Below are 23,328 nucleotides of genomic sequence, written 5' to 3'. Positions count from 1 at the left end.
GGTTTTACCTACACACCCCCAAAATGCAACTCAAAACTCAACACACAGCTACAGAACCTAAATGACACTTACTCATGTACTCTGTTGTCTCCATACAAGTCACTTAACCCAAAGCTGACGTAGTGCCAATGCTCAGGAACATTCAGTGCTGGGTTTCCCAGGTTCCTGTACATGCTAACATAGTCCAGAGGGTCAGGTCCTCCCAACCTGCATGAAAAACAGAAACATTCTTATGTAAGTTAGTTCACTCAAGGCAAACGGTAAGTCTCCCCAGGTGCTAGAAGAGGTTGTACAAAGATCTGGTTTAAAACAAAAATTAGAACATTCAAATTACCGCTTTAAAAAAAAAAAAAAAAAAAAAATTGAGGAGAAAGGTTAGGTTAAGCCCAGAAAGCTTTGAGCACAGGAAGACAAAGTACACGTGTGCAACATGCTAAAAATGTTTTTAATGGTAAAGCATAAAAGCCTCTGGAAAATCATATTAAAGCTTCCACAAAACACAAGAAAATTGAAAAACTGTACCAGTAAAAGAGCAATGGCTGTACCTGCATTGCAAACTCTTAATTCAGTCCAGAGGCACATACCTCAAAAAAGTGATGCTATTTCAAGCAGATTTTGAAATATACTAAGTTTTGAGGAGAGTAATCCATACTTCTGAACACAGACAAAATAGTTCAAACAGTGGAGGAGAAAAACATTGATTCAGTAAAACTAGCAGCAAAACTTTTAAAAATACACCATTCACATTAACCAAGAATGAGTAAAAAGCACCACTGTACCCTCTGCATCAGCATTAGAATGGCTTCCTTAAAAGAACATAACTCAAAAGTTAATGCAGCACAGCAGATTATGCTACACAGCAATCACCAAAGCCTGCAGCCACCCTTCCTCCTACAAGGCACAGGGAATTGAGGCTGTGTGCCAGAAGAGAGCAGAGCACATCCTCCTGCCATTCGCGTCACCTCTGTCTGAGCAAAGAGAGGACAACTCCCTGCTGAAGGAAAGAACATGCTGGACTGTTTTGCTATTTGCCCTGTCAATCACAAAACACCTACCACAAGCAGTTCTGGCACAGCTGAGCAGCTGTTTAACCATTTTGTGCCTACAACACACTGTGTCTTCAAGTAAAACTCCCAGCTGCTCCAAACAAGAAAATCCAAACTCAAACGATCCTATTCACTGGAACAAATGATGCTACACATCAATTCCTCTCATGTCTATTATCTGTTTAGACCCTGACACAATCATCTGCAGGTTGCAGGGCATGGCTGTGCTTCCTTCACTTGTCCTGAGGGTTTGTGCATCATGATATGCAGTCTCCGTGGCTGGACAGATGGATCCAGCCCTAGTGACAGTGAGACACTGTTTTATATTCTCTGCCCTACTCCTGTTGCCCAGCCTTTTCAAGTCTTTACAAAACAGCTTATCAGTTTGGTGTACTAAAAGGCCTCTCCACATGTGTGCTGTGCTTCCTTGCTCCTACTGCTGCTGGCAAAAAAACAGAGCAGTTGTCTAACATGACTGACTACGTAGGACAGCTTCCCTCTCCTAAGTCATATAAGGCCATCGTAGTGACTGAGACCAGTTGCAGCTTCTCCAGCAGGTCAGTCAAGGATGCCGCCCATGATACTGGGGCAGGACAGAGGGCATGAGCAGCTCACCCCCAGCAGTGGCACAGGTGTCCATTGTCAAAGGCTACATCAGAACAATGCAGTCTCCTCATATGACAAATGGCATCTTCATGGCATAAAAGGCAAAGTGGTGAGCAAACACAGGGAGAGTGTATCAGACCCCAGGATGGAGCTGTGTCTGATCTTCAGCAGACACCTGAAAAAAAATGTTTTCAAAGTCTAGCGATAGTTTGAAACACTCAGGAAAACACAAGTCCCCTCTGACACCCTTTTCTCACCTGTTCCCTTTCACTGGCATCAGGTCACACTGGAGGCTGAGGTCTCTACCAGAAACACCCATCCAGGTGGCTCTGTTGAGAGCACAGCACCTATGCCCTGGCCAGTGCTCATCCCTCAAGGGATCCATGATGGAAGCAGTCAGATGGAAGCAATTTCAGCCAGGATAGTCACTTACCCCTGAGGAGTGGCAGTGACCAGCAGCAGCCACACACAATTATTACTGGACTGGGAGGATCTGGAGTGAGGGAAATTCATGCACTAACCAGCGTGAGAGGTTAGTCAGTGGTCAGAGCATTTGTGTGGGCTTTGCAATGATGGGAACACTGCTAAGCAACCAGCATCTCCTACATAAAGAAAACCTGCTTCCAAACTGGGTCTAATAACACTTTAGAAGTCAAACAATTAATGCTGGAACACTGCTGACACAGGCACTCTGACACTGACAACACACAGAGAAACCTCTATACTGCCCTTTTCAGGACAGGGACTATTCCATGAGCACGTGCTTTTCCCTAGGGCTACTCAAACATAATTGTCAGGTCTGATGCAGATGGCAAGTCCTGCCTAGGACAGTCTCAGGCAAGCCAGACACCTCTCCCTCACTCCTGCCAGCAATCCTGTGTCTCCAAAGGCCAAACTTTTCTGGAGACCTGCAACACCAGACCACCAAGAGGCAGCCACAGCAATGTGGCACCAGGTGGCCTGGAGGAGCTGAGCTCAGTCCTGCCCAGAATTCACTACCAACTGGTTCACGTGTTGCTCAATGATCCAGTCACACCATCTTTACTCGCTGAGAAAGGTAGTAGGCTTGGAAGAGATGTAGACCAAAAGCCAGCAGTGGTGACTAATTAAATTTTGAAAAACACATATCCAAGACACACACCTATCCCAAAAACCACCGCAAGTGCACAAGCATCCAGCACGAGCTTTAAGCCAGCTACCTGCAGCAGACAGTAACACAGCCATGGCAATAACGCTCACCAAAGGTTAGTCAGCACAGATATTTATCCAGTTTCGGTGGCAGGTTCCACTGCTCTCTGTCGGCACTGCTGTGGTACATCCTCCTCCCGCCCACGGCTGCCGCGGCAGGGTTCGACCTTGTATCACAATCTACATATCAGTACATGCACTCACACAAAGAGCTGGAAGCGTTGGAGGATTTTATTAGGAAGAGCCCAACTTCAAAGCCAGAGGTACAGTACAAATTTGTTACATTCTCTATTCATGGAGCTCATTCAGGAGCAGGAAGGGCCGCCTCAGGGGAAACCCTGTATTTGCATCTGCACCAGAGTCTTCTTTTGACTGATGTTAGGGCGCTCTGAAGTTTGTGTGGAAGGAGAAACGCCAAAGGAAAGAGATCCACAATGGAAAGTCATTGGAAAACTCCTAATTCATTCACCCTGAAAAGTCCTTAGTGTATTGTTTGTAGTCTCTTCCCAGCAGCTGACAATAGGATTGCTTTTCACAGCTACCTTCTGACAACCTTTCAGAAGAACCCTGGATTCCCAACAGGCCCCAGACCACAGCTCACTGCACAAGTTTTTGAGAGTATGGCCCAAATTTAAGACGGGTGATAAAAACCCAGTAGTTGAGCCCAAATTATGCTTATTTCAAAACCTTTCACAAAAAAAGGAACAAATTTGATTTTTTCACCAGCAACTCCATGCAACAAGATATTTCAATTTGAGATACTCTACCATATTTTATAATAAAAGTGAATACTGGATATCAACAGACAAACTCCATCTTGGTGCACGGCCTTCACAAAGACAGACAGAAACTCTTCCAAGAAGTTCTGAATGGATCCCAAGCTATGCAAATAGCATTTTAAAAGACTAATTCCATTGAATAATCCACATGGCTAAATCCCTTTATGCAAGAGGCATGGAGTTCTGCAGATTCTCCAACGTTACACAGTTAGGATCTGCTCTGATCTGCAAGCCAAAGACTACAACTTCAGCTCCCTGAACAAAAAACAAATTGCTGTTAACCATAGAGAAACTGATATATATAATTAAGAGCTGATTAGTGTTACAATATTTCTCCTAAGGCAGAGAATTTCATTCAGCCATTTCCTCTTCTAATCTAAACCAGCTAATAGCTGGCAGCCCTGGCAGAGTAGAACAGACTAGCAGAGAGTGTTGTGGCAGGAGTCGTTCTATCAGACTTAACAAAACCAAGCTCCAAGTTTCACCCAATAACAGGAGAAAAAACTTGTGGGGTCCATGGAGGCTTTACCTCACACAAGCATTTCCTGCACAGGACAGCAGTAGGAAGTCACCTCTTCAACAGAAGCTCTCAGCTCTCACTGCTGGCTGAGCTAACAGCTGGAGGAACCACTAAGTGGAAAATGCCAGGATAAACAGGCCTTCACATTATTTCTTACTTGCAACCTGCCATCACTGCCAGCAGTAACCATTTTAGTGTTTGAGGTCCAACTGCAGCAAAGCCCTAATCAATCCCGTAAACAACAAGGTTTCTTCCCAAACAAGGGTCTTTGCCATTCTTCACTATAGACCTGTATTTCCCTCAACCTCCACAAATCCTACGCCAATAAAGGCAGTATGCTTTAAGCTGTTGATAGAAAACAAGTGCTAATGTGACTGGAAATGCTTCATGAGTATCTAAGATTAGACATAGGTGTAAAAACAGACTGATCAGACCACCACCACAGTACTGATGTGCACAGATGACTAAGAAATTATTTATATTTTGACGTCTCAGATTTGCAAAATCTTATCTCAGTCCACTGTGTCATTTTAATACAATATCTCCCCTAGGCAATAAAGGCTTACACACAAAGTTCTTGCTAGAATCATTTAAAAAACTACACTTCTGTGGACAACACCAGCAATAGCTTTGTCTGTCAGAACACCACACAGTGAGGATGTTACTCTGCTGTTGCTCAGGACTCTAATTAGATAAAGACATACAGGTTGAAATGAGCTGTAAATAAAAAAGTTGAGCATTTATTATTTTTTTTCAAGTGCTGGGGTCATTGGGACTGGCCAATGTCATGCAAAGCCAAATTTCAGGGGTGACGTGAGCATGTTCCTTAGCCCCAGAAGAGGGGGCTGAGCAGCTAAGCAATAGCAAAAAGCAAAAGGAACTCCTCTTCACACGGGATTAGACGCTAGACACTTATCTTGATAGCTAAACATCCAAGAACTTCCTTCATGCCACTCTCCCACATAAACAACTGCTGTTCCTGGTGTGAGACACTGTGTCAGCATAGACACTGAACAGCAGATCCACAGTCTGTGATAACACATGGCTACGTAAGGCCAAGAGAAGCTGGCACTGCCCCGTGGGCTTTATGGGTACACATGGCATGTGTCCGGCCTGCAGGCTGCAACAGCGGCTTCACTCCGGTCAGTGCCACCACACTCCAATCCCAGACTCCTGGCCAGGAGACAGAGCTCATGCTTCCTGGCCAGGGGGAAACTCCAGACCCTCACCCTCAGTGGGAACACCTCCACTGAGTAACCCACACTCCCTCCTTCTAAGATCTGCCCTAGTTGGGGCCTTCATCAGCAGTGCCTCACTCAGGGACCCTCCAAATCACCCCAGAAACCCCAACAGACTCTCCTCTCTTCAGGGCACACCTCTCTAGTCCCTTCTACTGCCAGCACATTCTCCCCAGGAGCCCCCTGCAAACACACGCCCTAGGCAACCAACTGCACCCCCAATCCCTCCATCCCCCGACCAGCTGAATGTCCCCAAAACTCTTGCATCTCACCCCTAACAGAGGGCGCAACCCCCAGTCCCTCTCCCCTTGCTGCAACCCTCCCCAGCCCCTCCAGCTTACCCGTGCAACGTCCCCAGCCCCATTGCTTCTCCCAAACCTCTCCCACTCCCACTATTCCTCCCAAAACCCTCTCCTATCCCACCCAAGGCGCCGTCCCCACGGCTCCCCCCACCTCCACGCAAGACCCCGGCCCCATCCAGGCCGCCTCACCAGTACTTAAGGATGGCGGTGACCTGGAGCGGGTTGGGCTGGTCGGGATAGAGGCGGCGGCACTCGCCGTAGATACCGTGCAGCCCCGGCGGGAACAGCGACGGGAAGGACCCAGACCCGGACCCCGAGCCGGACCCCGGCCCGCCCGCGGGGGGTCCCCCGCCCGGCCGCACGCCCTCCATGTCCCGGAGGCGGCTGGTGCCGGCCCGTCCCAGTTGGTGCCGAACCCGCTCCGCTCCCACCAGGCGCTCCCGGCCCGGCCCGGCCCGGCCCAAGCGGCTGCGTGGGGCCGCGGAGGGAGGGGCGGGGCCTACTGCCGGGCCGTGTGAGTGACAGACAAGTTCCGCCAATGGCGGCGCTGCGCGGGGCTCCTCCTGGGGGGGGTGGGGCCCCGCTGCAAGGGCGGAGTGAGTGACAGGAGAGTCTGACCAATGGAAGCTCGAGGCCCGGAGGGCGGCCGCGCCTCTTCCCCCGCCCCTCGCTACGTTGTGGACGCGCCCCCTCGCGGCGGCGCGGGGCCTCGCGATGGGCGGGGCGATGTCCGCGCGAGGCGATGGCGGGAACGCGGAGCGGGTCCCGGGGGGAGCCGGAGCTCCCGCAGCCGGGCAGGGCTGGGGACACAGCGGGGTTCTTAGTGCTGCCTTTGGACCTCCTCCAATGCTCTCCGGGCCTCTACTCTCCCCGTGCGATCTCTGTGTCTGTAGGGCCCTTGCAGGCAGCTGGAAGCTGCCAGTGGGTGAAGTTTGGGGGCTCTCTGATCGCGGTTTGTGACTTGTGCACGAAGCACACTGACGATCTGGCTCATTCCTGACGCAAATACAACTGCGGCTATGGAAATCGAGGATGGTGTGTGCACGATAGTCCGACACACCTCTCCTAGAGCAGAGTCCTGCTTGTTAATCAGCAAATAGAAAAAAAATGAGCTATAGAGTGCTCAGCGGAGAGGGTGGGCGCTCATGCTCGCATTTCTCATTTAAATAGGTGAGAGTTTATTCTAAAAACATTCACTACACCATTTGGGAGAACACACGTGGTCAAGAAGCTGACAAGCTGACGCCAAGTGACAATCCCCTGGTAAAGGAGGTGAGCAGTTGGTGTCCTTACTTCCCACAGTGAAAAATATTTCACTCGTTCTGTTACTGTGATACTACTTTTTTTGACATCTGCCCGAGTGAGCTGAGAAGGTGAATGTTACAGAGTATGTATGAAAGGCTGTGTTGGCGCCATAAAACCATAATGAGTGTCTCCTGGCATTCCCTGAAGTGATACATCACTGGCCTTAGTTTAAACCCCTCAATCCTGTTGTACAAAAACTCCCTCTTGTAGACGAGGTGAATGGGGAAGATTGCTAAAGGTAAATATCTGGGATGAAACTTATCTACTGGGGCTAAAGGCAGGAACTAAACTAAAACAGGAGAAAAGTCCATGTCTGCAGGAGAAATGTGGGACAATACAGGTGAATCAAGCCTTCAGGTCTGCTCACTGGCACAGAAGTCCATTTTAATTAATTTCACGACCCAGAGTTTCAGACATCAATTATTCCAAGTGCTTTTAGAATACTTAGTCAATGGAAAATGACAATGTGTTCATTGTTCAATACTGAAATGTTCATGATGTTCATTCTTTATACTGACACCTCTTGTGTGGCTCTAATGCCTCAAAAATTGAGAGAAACTGGTATTTCGTGGAGGGAACAGATGTGTTATGACCAGTAGTTCGTTAAGACGATCACATGAAATTATGGGACAATAAAACGCTTTCCTTAGTCATAGATCCCTGCTACAGAAGTTTATGGGATCACCTTTTTCTCCTTTCCTATTATGAAAAAATTAGGCGGGGGGAAATCTATTAAGCATAAGCCAGCCAGTTGCAATGCAGCGGTTTTGGTGGAAGCACTCAGCTATCTCCTGCACCGCAACATCCACCCTTGTCTCGGCCGTGGATGGGTCCGCAGGATTCCCCTTTTTCCGCACTCCGCCTCCCAGCACGCCCCGCTCCTACGCCGGCCTACAATTCCCAGCATGGCTCACTCCCGGCGCGTGTCTACAGCTCCCGACATGCCCCGCTTAAGGCGCGCCTCCCCGCTTGACTCTGCGCAGCGTCGGACTATAGCTCCCGGCAGGCGCCGCGGCGGCAGGAATACATCACCCAGGCGGCGCCGCGTCGCCGCTCCGCGCATGCGCCGCCGAGGGCTGGGCTGTTGCTCCCTCACGGGCGGCTGCGGCGGGTCCTCGCCATGGAGTCCTACGATGTGATAGCGAACCAGCCCGTCGTGATTGACAACGTGAGTGCGGGCGGCCGCGCGTGCCGGGAGCGGGGAGGGCCCGCAATCCCTTTGTCATCGGGGCGGCCGCGCCCCGCCCGCCGCCGCCCCCCCACCTCGGCCGGCTCGGCCGCCGCCTCCAGTCCTCTCCCGGCGCCATACGGCGTCCTCGGAGGGCGGGGCCGCTGCGCGTCGGCGAGTCGCGATTGGCTGGGGCCACTGGCAGTCGCCCGCAGCGGGGCCGCTGCCCCGCGCTGGGGGGCGCAGCCCTCACCGCCGCCGAGCTGCCGCTGGTTGGGAGGGGCGGCTTGCCCCCATTGGCTGAGGCAGCTGCCAGTCTGCAGGACAGCCCTCTGCTACCTGCCGGAGCGGGGCGGGACTGTCGCCAGAGCACCTGTGCTCATTGGCAGCTGGCGCTGTCAGTCGGGCGGGGCTTCCCCGGTTCCGCCCCACCCCTCTTTGTGCCGGGGGGACAATAGGGGTGCTGGGCCCGGACATGGCCACACTCCCAGCATGCTGTGAGGCAGGCCTTGGCCAGCGTTCCAGCGTGCTCCTGGCAGACCGTGGATGCACCCCCGGCAAGCTCTGGGGGTGCTGGCACTTCCCTGGGCCCATACAGGACATGTTGCTCTCCAGCCAGTCAACCCTCATGGGCCCAGGGAGAGAGAAGCCTTGACCTCTTGTACTGCCCCTCCAGTGCATCCAGCACAGTGGTCACAACAAGGCAGTGCCGTTCCCAAGGCATAGATTCCCATGCCTTGGAATGCCATTGCTGACGGATCTGTGCCCAGGGTTGCATCAGCATAGTGTGGTGTTGCAGATGGCTGCTCCAATGTGCTGATGCTGCTCATTAGCACAAAGAAGACATTCAGTCTCTGTGTGTAATAGCTCTGTGGGAGATGAATGACAGTGATTCCGTGCCTCTTTGAGGTGCTTCTGGGTCCAGTTCTGAATTGCCCCATCCATGCTGCCCTCCCAGGAGGAAGGACCATCCAGGAAGGAATGGGAGGACATGTCTTGGATGGCGCCTCCTTCAGTGTACTGAGTCACAAACCCATGCTCCTCCCTTCTGACCTCTATCGCCAGTGATTGAGATTCTGTTGTTTTGAAGGGTCAGTTCTGTGCTCCATTCTTCTTCCACATGCTTAATTTCTCCTGAATTTTTTTGCCATATGAATTGGGTTTCCTGGCCTGGCACTTCTCAGCCTATTGCTTTAACTCTCCATATGGTGAATAATTGTAGGTCTTCTCAGATAAAGGTGGTTATTCTTCTGACTTTTTCTTTATTATGGATCCCAAATTCCTCTCTACAGCTTGAGCTCTCTGATACAGTTTTGGATTTGTTTATTTCCCTGGAATCTTACAGCAGAGGGATTTGGGTTAGACATTGAAGGAAAGCATCTAATAGAAAATGAGAGTAAGCAGTAAAATTGACTGTGTTGAGTAAAACATGTATCTTCTTTATTGAAGATGTAAAAAAATGCATTAAGTTGATTGTTTTTAAGAATGCCAGTATCAGCGCTGATCCTGCTGCATTGTTGAGTGATTAGCTAAACATTAAAGTTACCTCTAGGTGTTCTGACACTGTGTGGGTCACTTTGTTCGGCTATTAATGTAGTAGCAGCCTATATTTAATTTCAGCATGTCCTTTTGTTATTTAGTGCAATGATTGCTGCCTGTGCCTCAGACCTGAAGAAGGGCTCATGTGCCATCAGCTGATTCTGTGTATTTTTTCATTTTATCAGCTGGTCTTATAAAAGCTAACTCTTGTTCTTTCCTCTCCGATAAGCGAGCTTCCCCCCTTCCCCTCCCTGTACAAGAAGTAGAATAGAGCAGTTGTTGTAGCATCTGCCTGGAATGCTGGCAGGCTGTGGGCCAAGGAGACTCGTGGTGACACTGCATTTTTGCTGCTCTTTGGAGTTCAGGCAGAATGAGAAGTGGAACTGCACAGAGCAGGTACCACTCTTCCACTGCTGTTCCGTTACTGCTTTTCTGCAGAGAACTGCAGGCACCTTCTGAAGGCTGAATGTTATCCTGTCTCACATGCCTGTGTGTGGGAAGGGGGAAGTGAGATACTGAGCTGGTGAGAGCCAGACCCCTCCAGTCCCAGCCCTGCTCTAGAATCTCAGTGTGTTCCAAAAGGACATGAAGTTCTGTAGCTAAAAAATTAACAGGGAGGGTTTTTTTCTCTTACAGCCCATTGCTCTTAGTGTATGTTTTCAGCAGGGAGAGCTTTGTAATGTACAGTGGGAGGCTGGAGCTGTACCTCAGCACAACTTTATACTCTCCATTGTCTAATTTTTAAGAGTTGTATTCCGATCTGCAGTCCAACAAGCTCGCACTGAACAGTCTGGGAGCCCTTCTGAATGTAATACACATGTCAGTAGCTCACCTGTGGCCTAAGTCACTACAAATTTCTTGACCTCCATGGAACATGGAATTATCTCGTTTGCCTTGTAGTCTAAGTGGTGGCATTTTATGCAGCTGAGCTGTCAGCAAGGGCTGTTGTGTCTTTGGTTTGTTCTTGATCTTATACATTCTGTATCAAATAAAACAGTTTTACAACAATATGAAATGTGCACTCTCCATAGAAAGTGCTACATGGAAGATTGATTGGTGATTTCCATTTAAATTTGAGTCCTAAATGCATCAAGATGAATGAATCCATAACCAACTGGCTACAGAGCTAGTAGATGAGGTATGTTCAGGGATGAGGTATGTTCAGTTCCTTCAAGACATTCACAAGAATTTTTAATGAATTTATCCCTCTTGACCTTTACATTTTACATGTAGTTTTTCTTCTTCTATTCTTTTGCTCTGATTAAAATTAAAAAAAAAAACAAAAAAAACAAAAAAAAAAACCAAAAAAAACCCAAAGCTGCTGCCAGATAAAATGAAATGAAAACCCAGCCAGGATAGTTACTGGTGGAAGTATATAAATTTTTAAATTTTTTTAAAGTTTTAATAAATCAGAGTTTGTAACAGAAGAAAAGATGCATGTGTTTTTGCTTGTTTGAAACAAAGATGAAAAAACAGGTCTTTAAACCTTCTGAATTAGAGTTATTTCAAAATGTAAACATTTTCCTGTCATTGCATAGGAATCTCAAACTGGTCTATAATAAACAGATTTACTCAGTGTGCACATATCTTCAAAGAAGTAAAATGTTTTCAAGAAAAATTGAATAGGTCAGAAAGTGCAGTCAGGTCTTTGTAGTGCAGAGATATCAAACAGCTGTTCTTGGTTTATTCCCAGGCACTTGGAAGCACAATAGTGTTGAAGCCCTATCCCACCAGCATATTCAAAGCATTCATTTGTCTTTGACTCCAAGCTGGAGTTCTGAACTCCCAACACATTTGGTTACCTTTGAACTTCAGTATGTAAATCTTAAAATACTTTACTTGCTGGGAATCTCACCAAGACACACTGGGCAATTTTTGGCCTGACATAAGGAAGTTTTAATCTCTAAGTTAAATTAGGAGCATCATTGTTCTCCTGAAACCAGTTCCCCACAGCAGAATGTGCTAGCAACAGGATCACTCATAATCCTGAACAAAATATTCACTAAGTGCAATATTCTGATGTGGTTACATTATGTTACTGCATTTCATTCAATTATTTTTCTGCAAGACTTGCCACAGGATGGTATTCTTTCCCAGGTAGAGAGTTGTTTAGAAGCTGTGATAAGAAAAATCAAAATAGCGGTTTTGGTTTGTTCCTTGTTTCACTTTGAAGGGAATAAATGGAAGAGAGTCTGTCTCAAGGGAAGTCTTTTTAACACTTCACCTGCCACTTTGTCACACTGACATCAGTTAGTGCAGACCTTGGGATGCAACTGGAGCTGTGTCCCTCTTGTGGAAAGGAAGTAGTTAGTCCTGCCCAGTTGGCAGTTTGGGTGTGCTCCTGGAGCCAGCCTGGCTGCAGGTGTTTATCAGGAGACAAGGATTTAAGCAGTCTGCCTTTCATATGCTTTATAACTAGCTGTGTCTGGTTTGCAGAGTATTCCTGACACTCCTCTCCTACTCATGTGTCCTGGCAAATCTGACTCTGGTGGTTTAGAAGCAGGGGTATCCTAGCTCTGGTGGCAGAGTGCACACGCTCTGTGCAGAACCTGACATCCCCGCTGAAGCTGCTGACGGAAGTAGCTTGGCAGTAAAGTGCTGGACTGTGAACAGGAGAGGCTGAGGCCACCCCACATTCCTTTCTGCTGAGCCTGCTCTGGCTGGTAACCTCTGGCACTGGGAAGGCAGCATCAGAAACCACTGCAGCCAGGGCTTGCTTGTCAGAGCCCTGAGCAACTCATCTGGTCCCAGCCTCAAAGCAAAAGAGGTGATGCTGACCCATGCAGAGGTGGTGAGAAGTGGAAAGCTGTGGAGGAGCTGTGTTGCTACTCATTTTAAAATGCAGTGGGGTAGCCCAAATATCTTTTTGGCCTCCAAACCAGAGCATTCCTACTGCAGAGCCCTTGAGCATGAATAGGCACTTCACAGGTCACAGCTTTCAGTGCAAGCTCACACATACTTTGCTCCCACCATGGGACTAAGCAGAACTACTCCTCTTTCTGCAGAAGAGCTTGTGCTCATGGTAGGCTGGGATTACCCGTGAAATGGCTTATCTGAGGAGATCCTGTGAAAATCCGCTCCTCAGCAAAACTTGGGTGTTCCTGCAAGCTGCTCATTGTTTCAAGATGTCATTCCCTTGTGCAGGGAGAGGAAATGGAGGAGGGGAAGGAGTCAGCACAGATCCAAGTTGATGATGGCGTTCCCAGGATGCTTCCGGACAGGGAATGAGAGCTGTGGGGCCAGATGCCCGCACTGACTCCCTGCCAGGGCCTTGCTGTGGCTGGTTTTACCCACCCTGTGTTTGCTGCTTTGAATGCTGCAGAAGGCTCTTGGATGTGCCTTCCTTACTGCCATCTCTCATCTCTTCTTTGACTCTTCTGAATAAGCTCTATCCCGTCAGCTGTTCTTCCTGCCCCCAGCTGTTCCCTTTGCAGTGTAACCGGCACCTTTGTCCTTTCCCAACCACAGTCTAGGTTGATTTCCAGTGTATTTTCAGACCACACTACTGCCTCCTTAGCGTTAGCTATATCAATAGACACCTGTGGAGTGTGGATTTAGCTTCCTGCACCCCTCATGTAACCCTGGCTAGAGAAATACTCGTCTGTACAGGGTGTTTGGGTGTGTGCAGAGCAGTACCAGGGTGCATGGGATGGTTGTGCCCTGTGAGATGTGTCACTGCCAGAGAGGGTGCCTCCAACAGCCAAGCTGGCACTTCCCATCCTCAAGTAGCCTGGAGAGTCAGTCCCTTGGGGCTTTATTCCTAGTAGAAAGGAGAGGATCTGGCAGTCCTAATGTACTTTGCCACTCCTCTAAAACTTGTGAAGATGATGGAATGAGTGATAAGCTCACATATTTTTTCTGTTGCTTCCACAGGGCTCGGGTGTGATTAAAGCAGGTTTTGCGGGTGATCAAATACCAAAATACTGCTTTCCTAACTAGTAAGTATTCTGCTGGTCTTGGTAAATTCTTAGTACTGTGTACCAATTCTTTGATATATGGAGGGGAAGAATTGCCCAGTTTTGTGAATGGAAAAATGAGTTATTCTTTTCTGCCTGCTGCAAAGAAGCATCAGGGAGATGAGAGCTCTGCTGTTAAATATTTTGAGGTTTTTGGGGACACACACACATCATAAAAGATGACATCACTTTGTCAGGCTCAACACACAACCAAAGCTGTAGGATCCTTTATTCTGCACACATGAGGAAAAGGACCTGGAAAAAGTAAAATTTGGCATAAGAAGTGTGAAGACCTATGTATTTTTGCGGTGTGTGGTATGATGTCTTGATTCCTGCCAGACTTTTTTGTAAGTTTTCTAAGAGTTTTGCAGGATGAAGACTGCTGGAGCAGGAACTCTGAATAGTCACTGGCTTTTATGTTCATTGTGGTAGGTTTTTAGTGAGTAGTTTTGTGTTCTGAGCAGAATGTTCTTATGGGCTGGTGGGGTATGGGACACAAATGTCTAATCTGAGAAGTCTGCCTGAGGTCAGGCAGCACACGTGGATCCAACACCTCAGACAATTGTTTAGTCTAGTCTTGTTCATCCCAGGCACTGTTGAAACAGGTGAGTCCTGAATAATCATTGAAAATATGGCCAGTCTCAGCTGGTTTAATTCCAGCCAGTTCAAAACTGTCTACAATCTGTCCCCTTTACCTCTGATTTCTGAGAATAGCTCAGAGCAAACCTGGGTCTGTCTGCACCTGGTAGCACCCCCAGACTCACCCACTGAGAAAGTTCTGGTTAGGACAGAGAGGAACACAAAGTATGTAATTATTGGGTGCATCTGAGCACCCAAGAATTTGTAGAAGCATTTACTCTCTCTTCTCTGTTCTAGTGTGGGCAGACCAAAGCACGTTCGTGTTATGGCTGGTGCTTTAGAAGGGGACATTTTCATTGGTCCAAAGGCAGAGGTAAGAACACCTGTACACTGCACTTGTCCATATACCTCAGTATGCTGCTGTAAGGGGGGGATGTGGCAGCTGGGCTGTGGTTCTTTGGTATTGTGTAGGTCCAAAGAGTAGAACAGATTGTCGTTTGCATGTGTGTCCAAAGTGGAATGTGAAACTTAATGAAATTGTTGTGCCAATCTGCTGACACAGACCTAGCTCCAAGGTCTTCGATATCTCTCTTTTCTTTTTTGGCTACTTCTAGCTCCTTATGGCAACATACTTTTGACTGGGAACTTTAGAAATGGACCCTACTCAATTGCTCTATATCTCCCTGCCGTGGGCAGGAAGCTTCTCTCCACAGTCCTGCTTCTGTCAGCATGTAGTCAGTTGTGTGGTCACATTTCTTGTGAGCCCTTCAAACTGCATTCCCATAATAACATCCAATTATGTTTTATATCATGGCTGATCTGGTAGTACAGAGATACCATATGATAGGTGTCTGTTTGTTGACTTTAGAAGTGTTATGATGGAATATGCTCTGTAAATATCAGATGTAGACATTCCTACTCGGTATGAAAAGGCCTTGTCTAGTCTTGGCTTCTCTGGGAGAGATGTTTGTGATGAATGTTCAGATTTTGCCCTGTATGCTATAGATAAGTTATCTTTTAGTGGAATCAAAACTGTAGGTGAGAGTGACAGTAAGTCACAGTCACAATGCTCAGAAGTGTGATTGTTGGAAGCTCTGATGCTCTCTTGTTCTTCCTGTTTGCTCAGGAGCACAGAGGTCTTCTTGCGATCCGATACCCGATGGAACATGGCATAGTGAAGGACTGGAATGACATGGAGCGCATCTGGCAGTACGTGTATTCTAAAGACCAGCTCCAGACTTTCTCAGAAGAGGTGAGAGACCACGTTATGTAAAGGCACAGGCGTCATTCAGTGCGTGTGTAACACCAGGAGCATTGGAACTTGGAAAGATTTGGGACTTTTCCTTTGGCCTTCTTTCTGAATGTGTGTCTGTTGCTAAATTAGGTTCTTTCACCTCTCAAGAGATGCTACACAAGAAGTGTCCAAGCAGAATTCTTCTCCAGATCTGATGGTCTGGCCTAACTGAAAATCTGCCTTTCATATTTGCTATTCACACTCTCGCTAATGATTCTCCTCTAGGCCAAGTGTTTCTGACTTTTCTTGTTCTGCCTGCACATCAGGCATATCCACTCAGCAGTGACATGAGTTGAAGTGAGGAAGGAGAAAACCACAGTCCTGTGATCTGGAAGGATCAGACCAAAAAATTATTAAATGTCTGAGAGCAATCTAAGTTGTGGAGTAAAAATATTTCTGTCTGCCTGTGCTAAAATACCATATGCCTTTACCCTTTCTTAGGGTGTGTATTTTGGCTAATCTGGCTGATTTTTTCTTACTGAGAGTCACCCTACTTGTCCTTCATATGTCAGAGTTACTCACAGAGTACATTTCCTAACACTTCTTCATAACTAGACCAGAACCCTGCTGGTCTTCCAACCTAATAGAGATGATTCAATCTAATACATCTCAGCTGAAATTACTTCTTTGTACCTGCCCGCTTGCACCAGTGGTCCCTAAAATGAAAAAATAAGCAGAAACATTTAGGAACGCACCCCTACTGCTTCCTGGTTACTGCAGCACAGCTCCTTCTTCTCTTTCCCAGCATCCTGTACTGCTGACAGAAGCACCCCTAAACCCGCGCAAGAACAGAGAGCGTGCTGCTGAGGTGTTTTTTGAGACCTTCAATGTGCCAGCACTATTCATCTCCATGCAAGCTGTGCTTAGCCTGTAAGTGTCTTTTGTCTTTGGTTTGTGTTTGTGGAATGTTGCCATGAAATCCATTCTACAGAAAAATCATGGAAGACCTCACTGATGTCTCTGTCAACTGAAACTCAATTTGTGTAATAAAGAGTTTACAGGAAATTTGCTGAACTGCCAACAGAACTTGCATTCTGAGGGTGTTTTAGGCCCTGTTTTAGGTGAAATCTTTGCTTCCTGAGTTGAGTGTGGATGTGCTGCTTGCCTGAGCTCGCTTTGATTTGCTTGTTCTGACTTGAGCCTTTGTCCCTTTGGTAGCTACGCGACCGGCAGGACCACGGGAGTGGTGCTGGACTCTGGGGATGGCGTCACCCACGCGGTTCCCATCTATGAAGGCTTTGCCATGCCTCACTCCATCATGCGGATTGACATTGCTGGCCGGGATGTCTCCCGCTTCCTGCGTCTCTATCTCCGGAAGGAAGGCTATGACTTCCACACAACCTCTGAGTTTGAGATTGTCAAGACCATCAAGGAGGTGATGCCCTGCCTTGTTTCTGTGTTTGTCCAAGAGGGGATTTATTCTCAAAGGAAGTTGTGGGTTGTGAAATCTGGTGGGAAGTTCCAGCCTATTTAGCTCTGCACCTAAATCCATTATCTACGTGAGGGAGTCCAGGGCCACTAAAGGACTCTTGTATGTGGAAAGGCAGGGAGAGCTTGAACTGTTGAGCCACAAGAAATGTTTGGGGAGAGTCTTGTTGATACATATAAATGTCTGAAGGGAGGGTGCAGAGAAAACAGAGCCAGACTCATTTCAGTGATGTCCAGTGACAGGACAAGATGCACAACTGAAGCACCGGAGGTTCTGCCTGAACATAAACTTTCTTTAGCGTGAGGGTGACCAAGTGCTGGCACAGTTTGTCTAGAGGGTTGTGGAGTCTCCATCCCTGGTAATATCACCTGGACATGATCCTGGACAGCCTGCTTTAGGGGACCCTGCATGGACAAGATCTTTGCAAGAGGTCATTTGCAACCTCAGCTGTCCCATATTCTGAGAGAGTTATTGTCAAAATCACATTAATCCCTGTTGAGAGGCTGTTAACATGGAGGTGAAGATGGGCTAGTGGTTCAGAATCAGTTTTGCACTTACCTGTGCTGCAGTTTTTCAGGGTCTGGTGATAGTTTTCAGTAGTGTTTGTATCCCTTCATGGAGCTAGGGATCACAACTGTGATATTGCAAGGTAGTTTACCTGCTGTGAGCCATAAAGGTCTTTTCTCCAGCACATAATACTGTTGAAATCAGCCTCCCCAAAAGGGATACACGGATTTTAATTATTAGTGAGAAAAACATTTTATCAGAGGCATTTGGATTTACCCATCTCATTTCCGTCTCTCTGACTCTGTTTCCTCTCCAGCGTGCCTGCTACCTGTCAATAAACCCACAGAAGGATGAGACTCTGGAGACTGAGAAGGCTCAGTACTACCTGCCAGATGGAAGCACTATTGAGGTTTGTAAGAACCACTCTTAAAGAATTCCTCATGTGAGACACAGGGTTTCCAGAAAAGCTCCCCAGTGATGGGAAATTTCATGCGGTGTTAGGTGGGAGGGGATAATTTTAAAAGACCATAACTCATCCTAGGCTGTTGACTGGGCACTAGAATTTTTAAGGAAAGAAAAACTCTACTAGAGACCTCACAACTTCTGCTAGAAGTCCTGGCTAAGGATGCAGTATAACAATGGGGACTCTAAGGTGTTTGAGAGCAGGCTCTGATCTAATAAACTTTATGCAGATCAGGTATGGAGTGTGAGTAGGTGTCAGCTCACTAAATCCATCAGTGGTTTTATGGACAGTGCCTTTTGTCCTGCCTAGAATTGTCTCCTGTGCATTAACAGTTGACTTGAAGAGTTAGGAACACTCTTTAGAAGACTGAGCCCACTATAGAATGGTCAGAGGAGGGGAAATACTGGTTTCACCTCCAGTACCAGGGCTTGATTTGCTCCCTTTATGCCAGACCTGCCATATGGGGCTGAGCAAGTTTCTTCATCTCTTTCATCTGCAAATTGGAAATGGTGCCCTTTGTAGGAGTTGTAGTCCAGACTGGCATTCACTTGGGATCTAGTGATGCAGCATGAATGTTCAGGAAGTTTCATTACTCTGAAGCTTCACCTTATGTCATGGTTTGACCACAGCATCCCAAAAAACTCACTTCCTCTCAAACCACAAGACCTCAGAAAGGCAGGCCCATTTGTAAGTAGTGAAGAAAGCCACACTGTTCTCTTCCCTGTGTCCTAATTTCTGCTCTTGCAGATTGGCCCTGCCCGTTTCCGAGCCCCAGAGCTCCTGTTCCGGCCGGACCTGATAGGGGAGGAATGTGAAGGACTTCATGAAGTGCTCGTTTTTGCCATTCAAAAGTCAGACATGGATCTGAGGCGAACGCTGTTCTCCAACATTGTGCTATCTGGAGGCTCCACGCTTTTCAAAGGTCCCTGCCTCTCCTCTTTCAGTGTGCTGTGACATACCTGATCTCTTGCTTCTTTCTCATGTGAAACTGGGAAGATAGCCCAGATCACCCAGTTTGTCCTCTGGGGTGAGGGCTGTGTAAATTCTGCTCTATCAGGGCATTTACTTCCTAATTTTCTGAGTCCTAGTCATATCCTGCTGGGTATGCAGGATACCTGCCCTTGTACATCACTTTCTGGGCTTGGAGGGCTTTTACTATTCTCCTCCAGTCAATGCCTGTGGAAGATCTGAATTGCTGTATTCAGTCCTGCTGCTGTAGCTCACGTTATCTGAGACTAGATATCAAAAAGGACTTTTCCATCTTCTAAGGTTTCTTTAGGTCTCTGATATGTGAGAGTTCAATGGTTCTAGTCCTGCATGAGTGTCAGCTATGTGTGCACAGAAAGGTTTCAACCCATCCCCTCGGGGCTCAGTTGGTACTGGCTGACCTAAAGATAGCTTCTGCCAGTACCTATCAGTCTGTTATCCACTGGTGGACATCTCCAAATTGATCCAGTCTTCCCATTCAACCCCCTGTAAATGGGCTGGACACAGGAGGAATGCCTAGGGAAGGAGGAGGTCCTAGCTAAAAACCTTGTTTGCTGACTCAGGTTGCTGCTGAGGAATAGAGCCCATTGTGAGGAATAGAACCAGTGTTTGAGCTCTCAGTGAGACAAAGTCCTGTTATGTCATTGTCTGTGTTCTGTGCCTCCCCAGATTGGACTCTGTGTAAGATGTGGAATGGGGTATTTGAATAGGGCTGCACAGGCCATGTCCACATTGTTAGTAGATGGAACTTGGGATTTTGCTGAGGTGCTCACACTACACGTTTTCTGTCTTGTGTAGGCTTTGGTGACAGGCTGTTGAGCGAAGTGAAGAAACTAGCTCCGAAGGACGTCAAAATAAGGGTAAGAGCCATCTCTTTTGTGTTTGTCACTTATCAAGTGTGTTGGTCTGTTACTTTGAAAGAACCTCGCTCAGACTGCAGCTGCCATTTACTTCAAGTCAGAAATGCCTTTCCTGAGACACTCACATGCCCAACAACATTTGCTGTTGTGATGAAAATCACTTTGTTTTCATCACTGAGAAGGTGGCTCCTCTGACATGACCTCGGTCCTGGATTCTGGACCAGAATGGCTGTTTTGCGGGGACTGCCAGGTGTCTTTTTGTTGGGAGAGATCACATCTGTGTCAGGTGCTAGCTGGAGTGAAGTGTGGGCAGTGTGCTAGGAGGAGCAGACTGGAGCTTGGGAAGGTACAGACTGACTCTCTTTCTTCCAGATATCGGCTCCTCAGGAGAGATTGTATTCCACGTGGATTGGGTATGTATGTGCTGCACAGCAACACATTTTGCTGTGGGATTGGGCTGGGGAGGCAGACCCCAGTACCTCTTGTGTTGTTATCCCAGCTGATGCTGTTTGTCAAGGGGGTTGTGTTGTTCAGCTGGGCAATGCTTGGTGTGTTCTTGAAGCAGCAGTCATCAGGTCATGTGGGAGGGGGCAGGTGGTGCCAGGCTCTCTAGCACTGGCACATTTGAGGATAGTGGGATAGTGGTAGAGGGAGTGACTGTCCAGAGAATGGTTCTGTCATGCGTAACAGAGCCTAGGTGCCTTACTGTCATGGGGAATAGACAGTAGAAACAGCCCATCTCTGCAGAGATACTATGAGAGTGCCCCCGGCATTTTCCTTTAACCTCTGACATGCCTGTCTCTCTGTAGTGGCTCTATCCTGGCCTCTCTGGACACCTTTAAGAAAATGTGGGTTTCGAAAAAGGAATATGAAGAAGATGGAGCTCGTGCCATCCACCGAAAAACCTTCTAGCCCTGGGACCTGTCCTCAGTCTCCTCTGAAGACTCACTTAAACTCGCTTTTCTGAGTCCGAGTGTCTGAGAGCTGCCTGTGTGTGTGTGTGTGCGCCAGCATGCCCCGATGTCACTGAGCAAAGACGACAGCAGCAGGAGGGTTGTATTAGTACTACTAACTTCTTTTTTGTTTTGGTTTTTTTAATGGAAAGGAGAAAATACCGATCTATGTTTCTCCAGAATGGCCCATTCCTTTTTCATTTCAGTCCCTTATTTTCTGTATCACAGTCACATCTGTCATTGTAAAACAAATAAGCAAAAACAAAGGGAACAGCTTATAGAAACTGCCTGGCAAGCCAGAAGGGAGCCAACCACTGCAGACTGCTCGTGCAGGCTTTAGTCAGCCTGACTGCAATGCCTGGATTGTCTGGAAACACATAGCTGAGACCCCATAGCTACTTCCTTCTTCAGCGGTGTCTTCACCATCAGTACGTTTTTGAAGTTGTTTTTAATATATTTTTTATTAAGAGAAAGCACATTCTCAACAGTCAAGTCCATTTGCCCCCACTCTTTTGGTGTGTGAGTGTGTGTATGAGTGTGTAACTTCTTAGCCTGATGTGGGGTCTGCACCACAGCTGAAGAAGTTGGCGATAGGACTTAGTTTGTATTGCATGGAGTAGAACAAAGCAAATCTAATCAGCTATCATTGTACTAGACGGTTATTCTCTCGTACCTTGTTTTAAATACCTTTTCTCCTCTGGAAGCAAGTACCCTGGAATGGGCGTGAAGGCACTTGTGTGTTCCCCCTCAACCTGCCAAGATTTACAGTGCTGACTTCTTGTGTTCTTTGTAAGAGTCGAGGCTGTTTCCCTCCTTCCTGCCATGTCAGGGCAAAGGGAGCATGTATTCACAGCCAGGCATAACTCTTGTGTACTTTATCCATTCTGGGGCAAAATAATAATTGGGAAGGTGCATTGTAATGTAAGAATTGTTTTATTTATTGAAAATGTCTGAGCATCTCTCAAATACTGACCACAGCACCTGGGAATTACGCTTTGGGTCTTCTTTGAACACCTGTTGCCCAGCTGCCCGCTGCTCGATGTTCGCACTGCGCACAGCACCCACGCTTAGTGGAAAGGCCAGCCCTGCACCACCCCCCGTCCCTGCTCCGTGGGGACTTGCTGGTTGCTGGGAATGCACTAGGGAAGAGGACGACAAAGTGCTGGGAGGCCGGTGTGAGTGGCACGTGTGTGAGCAGGACGTTGTCCTGCTGGCTGTGTTCCGCTGCACTGCAGTGCCTTTCTGCTCACCTGGTGGCTGCTTTGCTTGTACTGCTCTAACAGCCCTGGGCAGCCTGCAGACCTGCTTGTGTTGGGGCATGCCACTGTTCCGGTTTTACTTGTGCATTATTCAGTCCTCTCTTTTTTTCCCATTAGTTTTCTGCAGAACATGGCAGTAACAATGGAGCTGGACTTGGTGGCAGTTCCTCCCTGTTTCTCTCTTTTCTGTTCTTTGCCACACATCACCTTTGGGTCACTCTCAGGTGCAGAGATGGGGTAAGAGCTGGAGGATTGCCGCAGAGGTGAGGGAAAGGCCAGTGCACTGCCCCAGCTGAGACAAATGTAAGCAGCAGCCAGTTGCCACTTCAGGAACCACGTTCTTGGGGCTCACCCCTGGGTTTGGAGAGGCCATAGGCAGGTGGGTGGGGTGGTCTCTCCCAGCTGAGGCCAGGCTGCTTGTTCCCCTCGCCCATTGGAGCAGACTGTTTTTTTAAGCAAGAACCTGTCAGAGCCATCAATGCTCAGCCTTCTGCTGGGAAACTGGTTGTGTTCTTGCTGGTTTGATGCAGCACACAGAGGGGAATTCCAGCAAATTCCTCTCTGTTCCATTACTGTGTGCCCCAGGCAGTGCTCTCCATCCCCCCAGCCCCTCCGCTGGCCTTGCAGCAGCAGTGCTCCATTTTGTAACCTGCAGTGACTGGGCGGATGGTGCTGTCTCCAATCTAGCGTTTGTTTGGTCTGCCTGACTGTTCCCTTGCACACTGTCCAAACCATGTTGCCTGGTGGTGCCCAGCATACTTAAATAAAGTCATTCATATACAACACTCAAGCCTCCTGGCCTCCTCTGCCCACATTTGCAATTTTAAGGAGGTAACTTGTGTTCTCTTGCCTGTGCAGAATTGTTACTGGCCAGACTACAAGGAGACATCATCTTTGGTCCAGGATTGCATTCCTGGTCTGGCTTTTGTGGGAGGAGATTCCTGGGCTGCAGCCGTGGTGTCCACATCTACTCTCCTTTACATGTGTTATCCCTGAATCTTCTGTTACTGCAGACAGGTGAAAAGCTGGAAAAGGGCAGCCTGGGCTGAGAAAGGGTGATGCCACTGCTGTTTTGAGAAGAGGTGGTGCCAGCCCAGGTGTTTGCAGAGAGAGCAGTGAGTAGTTGTTCTCACAGGGAAGGTGGCATAGTGCCCAGTGCTATGACTGTCCCGTTTTGTCCCCAGTACCCACTGGTGTAGGAACAGGGCCCTTCCAAAGCAGCAGGGGTCAGTGATGACTCGCTTCAAAGGTAGGTGATCCTCTGCCCCCTGCAGAAACAGCCAAGCCTCAGGGCAGTTTTGTGGAGAAGGAGTTGTCCCCTTGTCTCCACCCAGCCACAGCTGTGTCCCC

General features: G+C 47.9%; 2 protein-coding genes across 4 annotated transcripts in view; one reads left to right on the top strand and one right to left on the bottom strand.

Annotated features, from left to right (window-relative positions):
- Nucleotides 1-6,166, bottom strand: part of SUFU (SUFU negative regulator of hedgehog signaling) — an 89,799-nt gene extending 83,633 nt beyond the window's left edge. Inside the window, exons 1-2 of one of the 3 annotated variants that reach the window (XM_018910658.3) lie at nucleotides 5,869-6,166; nucleotides 73-207 (exon numbers count right to left, since the gene is read on the bottom strand). In XM_018910658.3, coding sequence (XP_018766203.2) covers nucleotides 73-207; nucleotides 5,869-6,050 — 317 coding nt within the window. In that variant the 5' untranslated portion in view covers nucleotides 6,051-6,166. Of the gene's footprint in view, nucleotides 1-72; nucleotides 208-1,661; nucleotides 1,800-5,868 lie in introns of those variants that run through there. The other 2 variants (XM_030241130.2, XM_050976222.1) reach the window with 2 other exon arrangements.
- Nucleotides 6,167-7,986: 1,820 nt separating this feature from the next.
- ACTR1A (actin related protein 1A) lies at nucleotides 7,987-22,763 on the top strand. Its single transcript, XM_030240867.2, has 11 exons — nucleotides 7,987-8,152; nucleotides 13,565-13,629; nucleotides 14,524-14,599; nucleotides 15,353-15,478; nucleotides 16,266-16,390; nucleotides 16,679-16,895; nucleotides 17,773-17,865; nucleotides 18,667-18,841; nucleotides 19,705-19,766; nucleotides 20,139-20,179; nucleotides 20,576-22,763. The coding sequence occupies exons 1-11, from the start codon at nucleotides 8,105-8,107 to the stop codon at nucleotides 20,676-20,678; spliced, it is 1,131 nt and encodes a 376-aa protein (XP_030096727.1). The 5' UTR covers nucleotides 7,987-8,104; the 3' UTR covers nucleotides 20,679-22,763.
- The last annotated feature ends 565 nt before the right edge of the window (nucleotides 22,764-23,328 follow it).

Source organism: Serinus canaria, chromosome 6, assembly GCF_022539315.1.
Source record: "Serinus canaria isolate serCan28SL12 chromosome 6, serCan2020, whole genome shotgun sequence".
In the NCBI taxonomy this organism is placed as follows: Eukaryota; Metazoa; Chordata; class Aves; order Passeriformes; family Fringillidae; genus Serinus; species Serinus canaria.
This window is presented reverse-complemented; position numbering and strand designations above follow the sequence as displayed.

Bases quoted from the DNA above. Each gene is read 5' to 3' on its own strand.
- ACTR1A (XM_030240867.2), top strand. From the start codon at position 8,105: ATGGAGTCCTACGATGTGATAGCGAACCAGCCCGTCGTGATTGACAAC. The intron at 8,153-13,564 runs GTGAGTGCGGGC...TTGCTTCCACAG, and splicing joins AGCCCGTCGTGATTGACAAC to GGCTCGGGTGTGATTAAAGC. The intron at 16,896-17,772 runs GTGATGCCCTGC...TTTCCTCTCCAG, and splicing joins TTGTCAAGACCATCAAGGAG to CGTGCCTGCTACCTGTCAAT.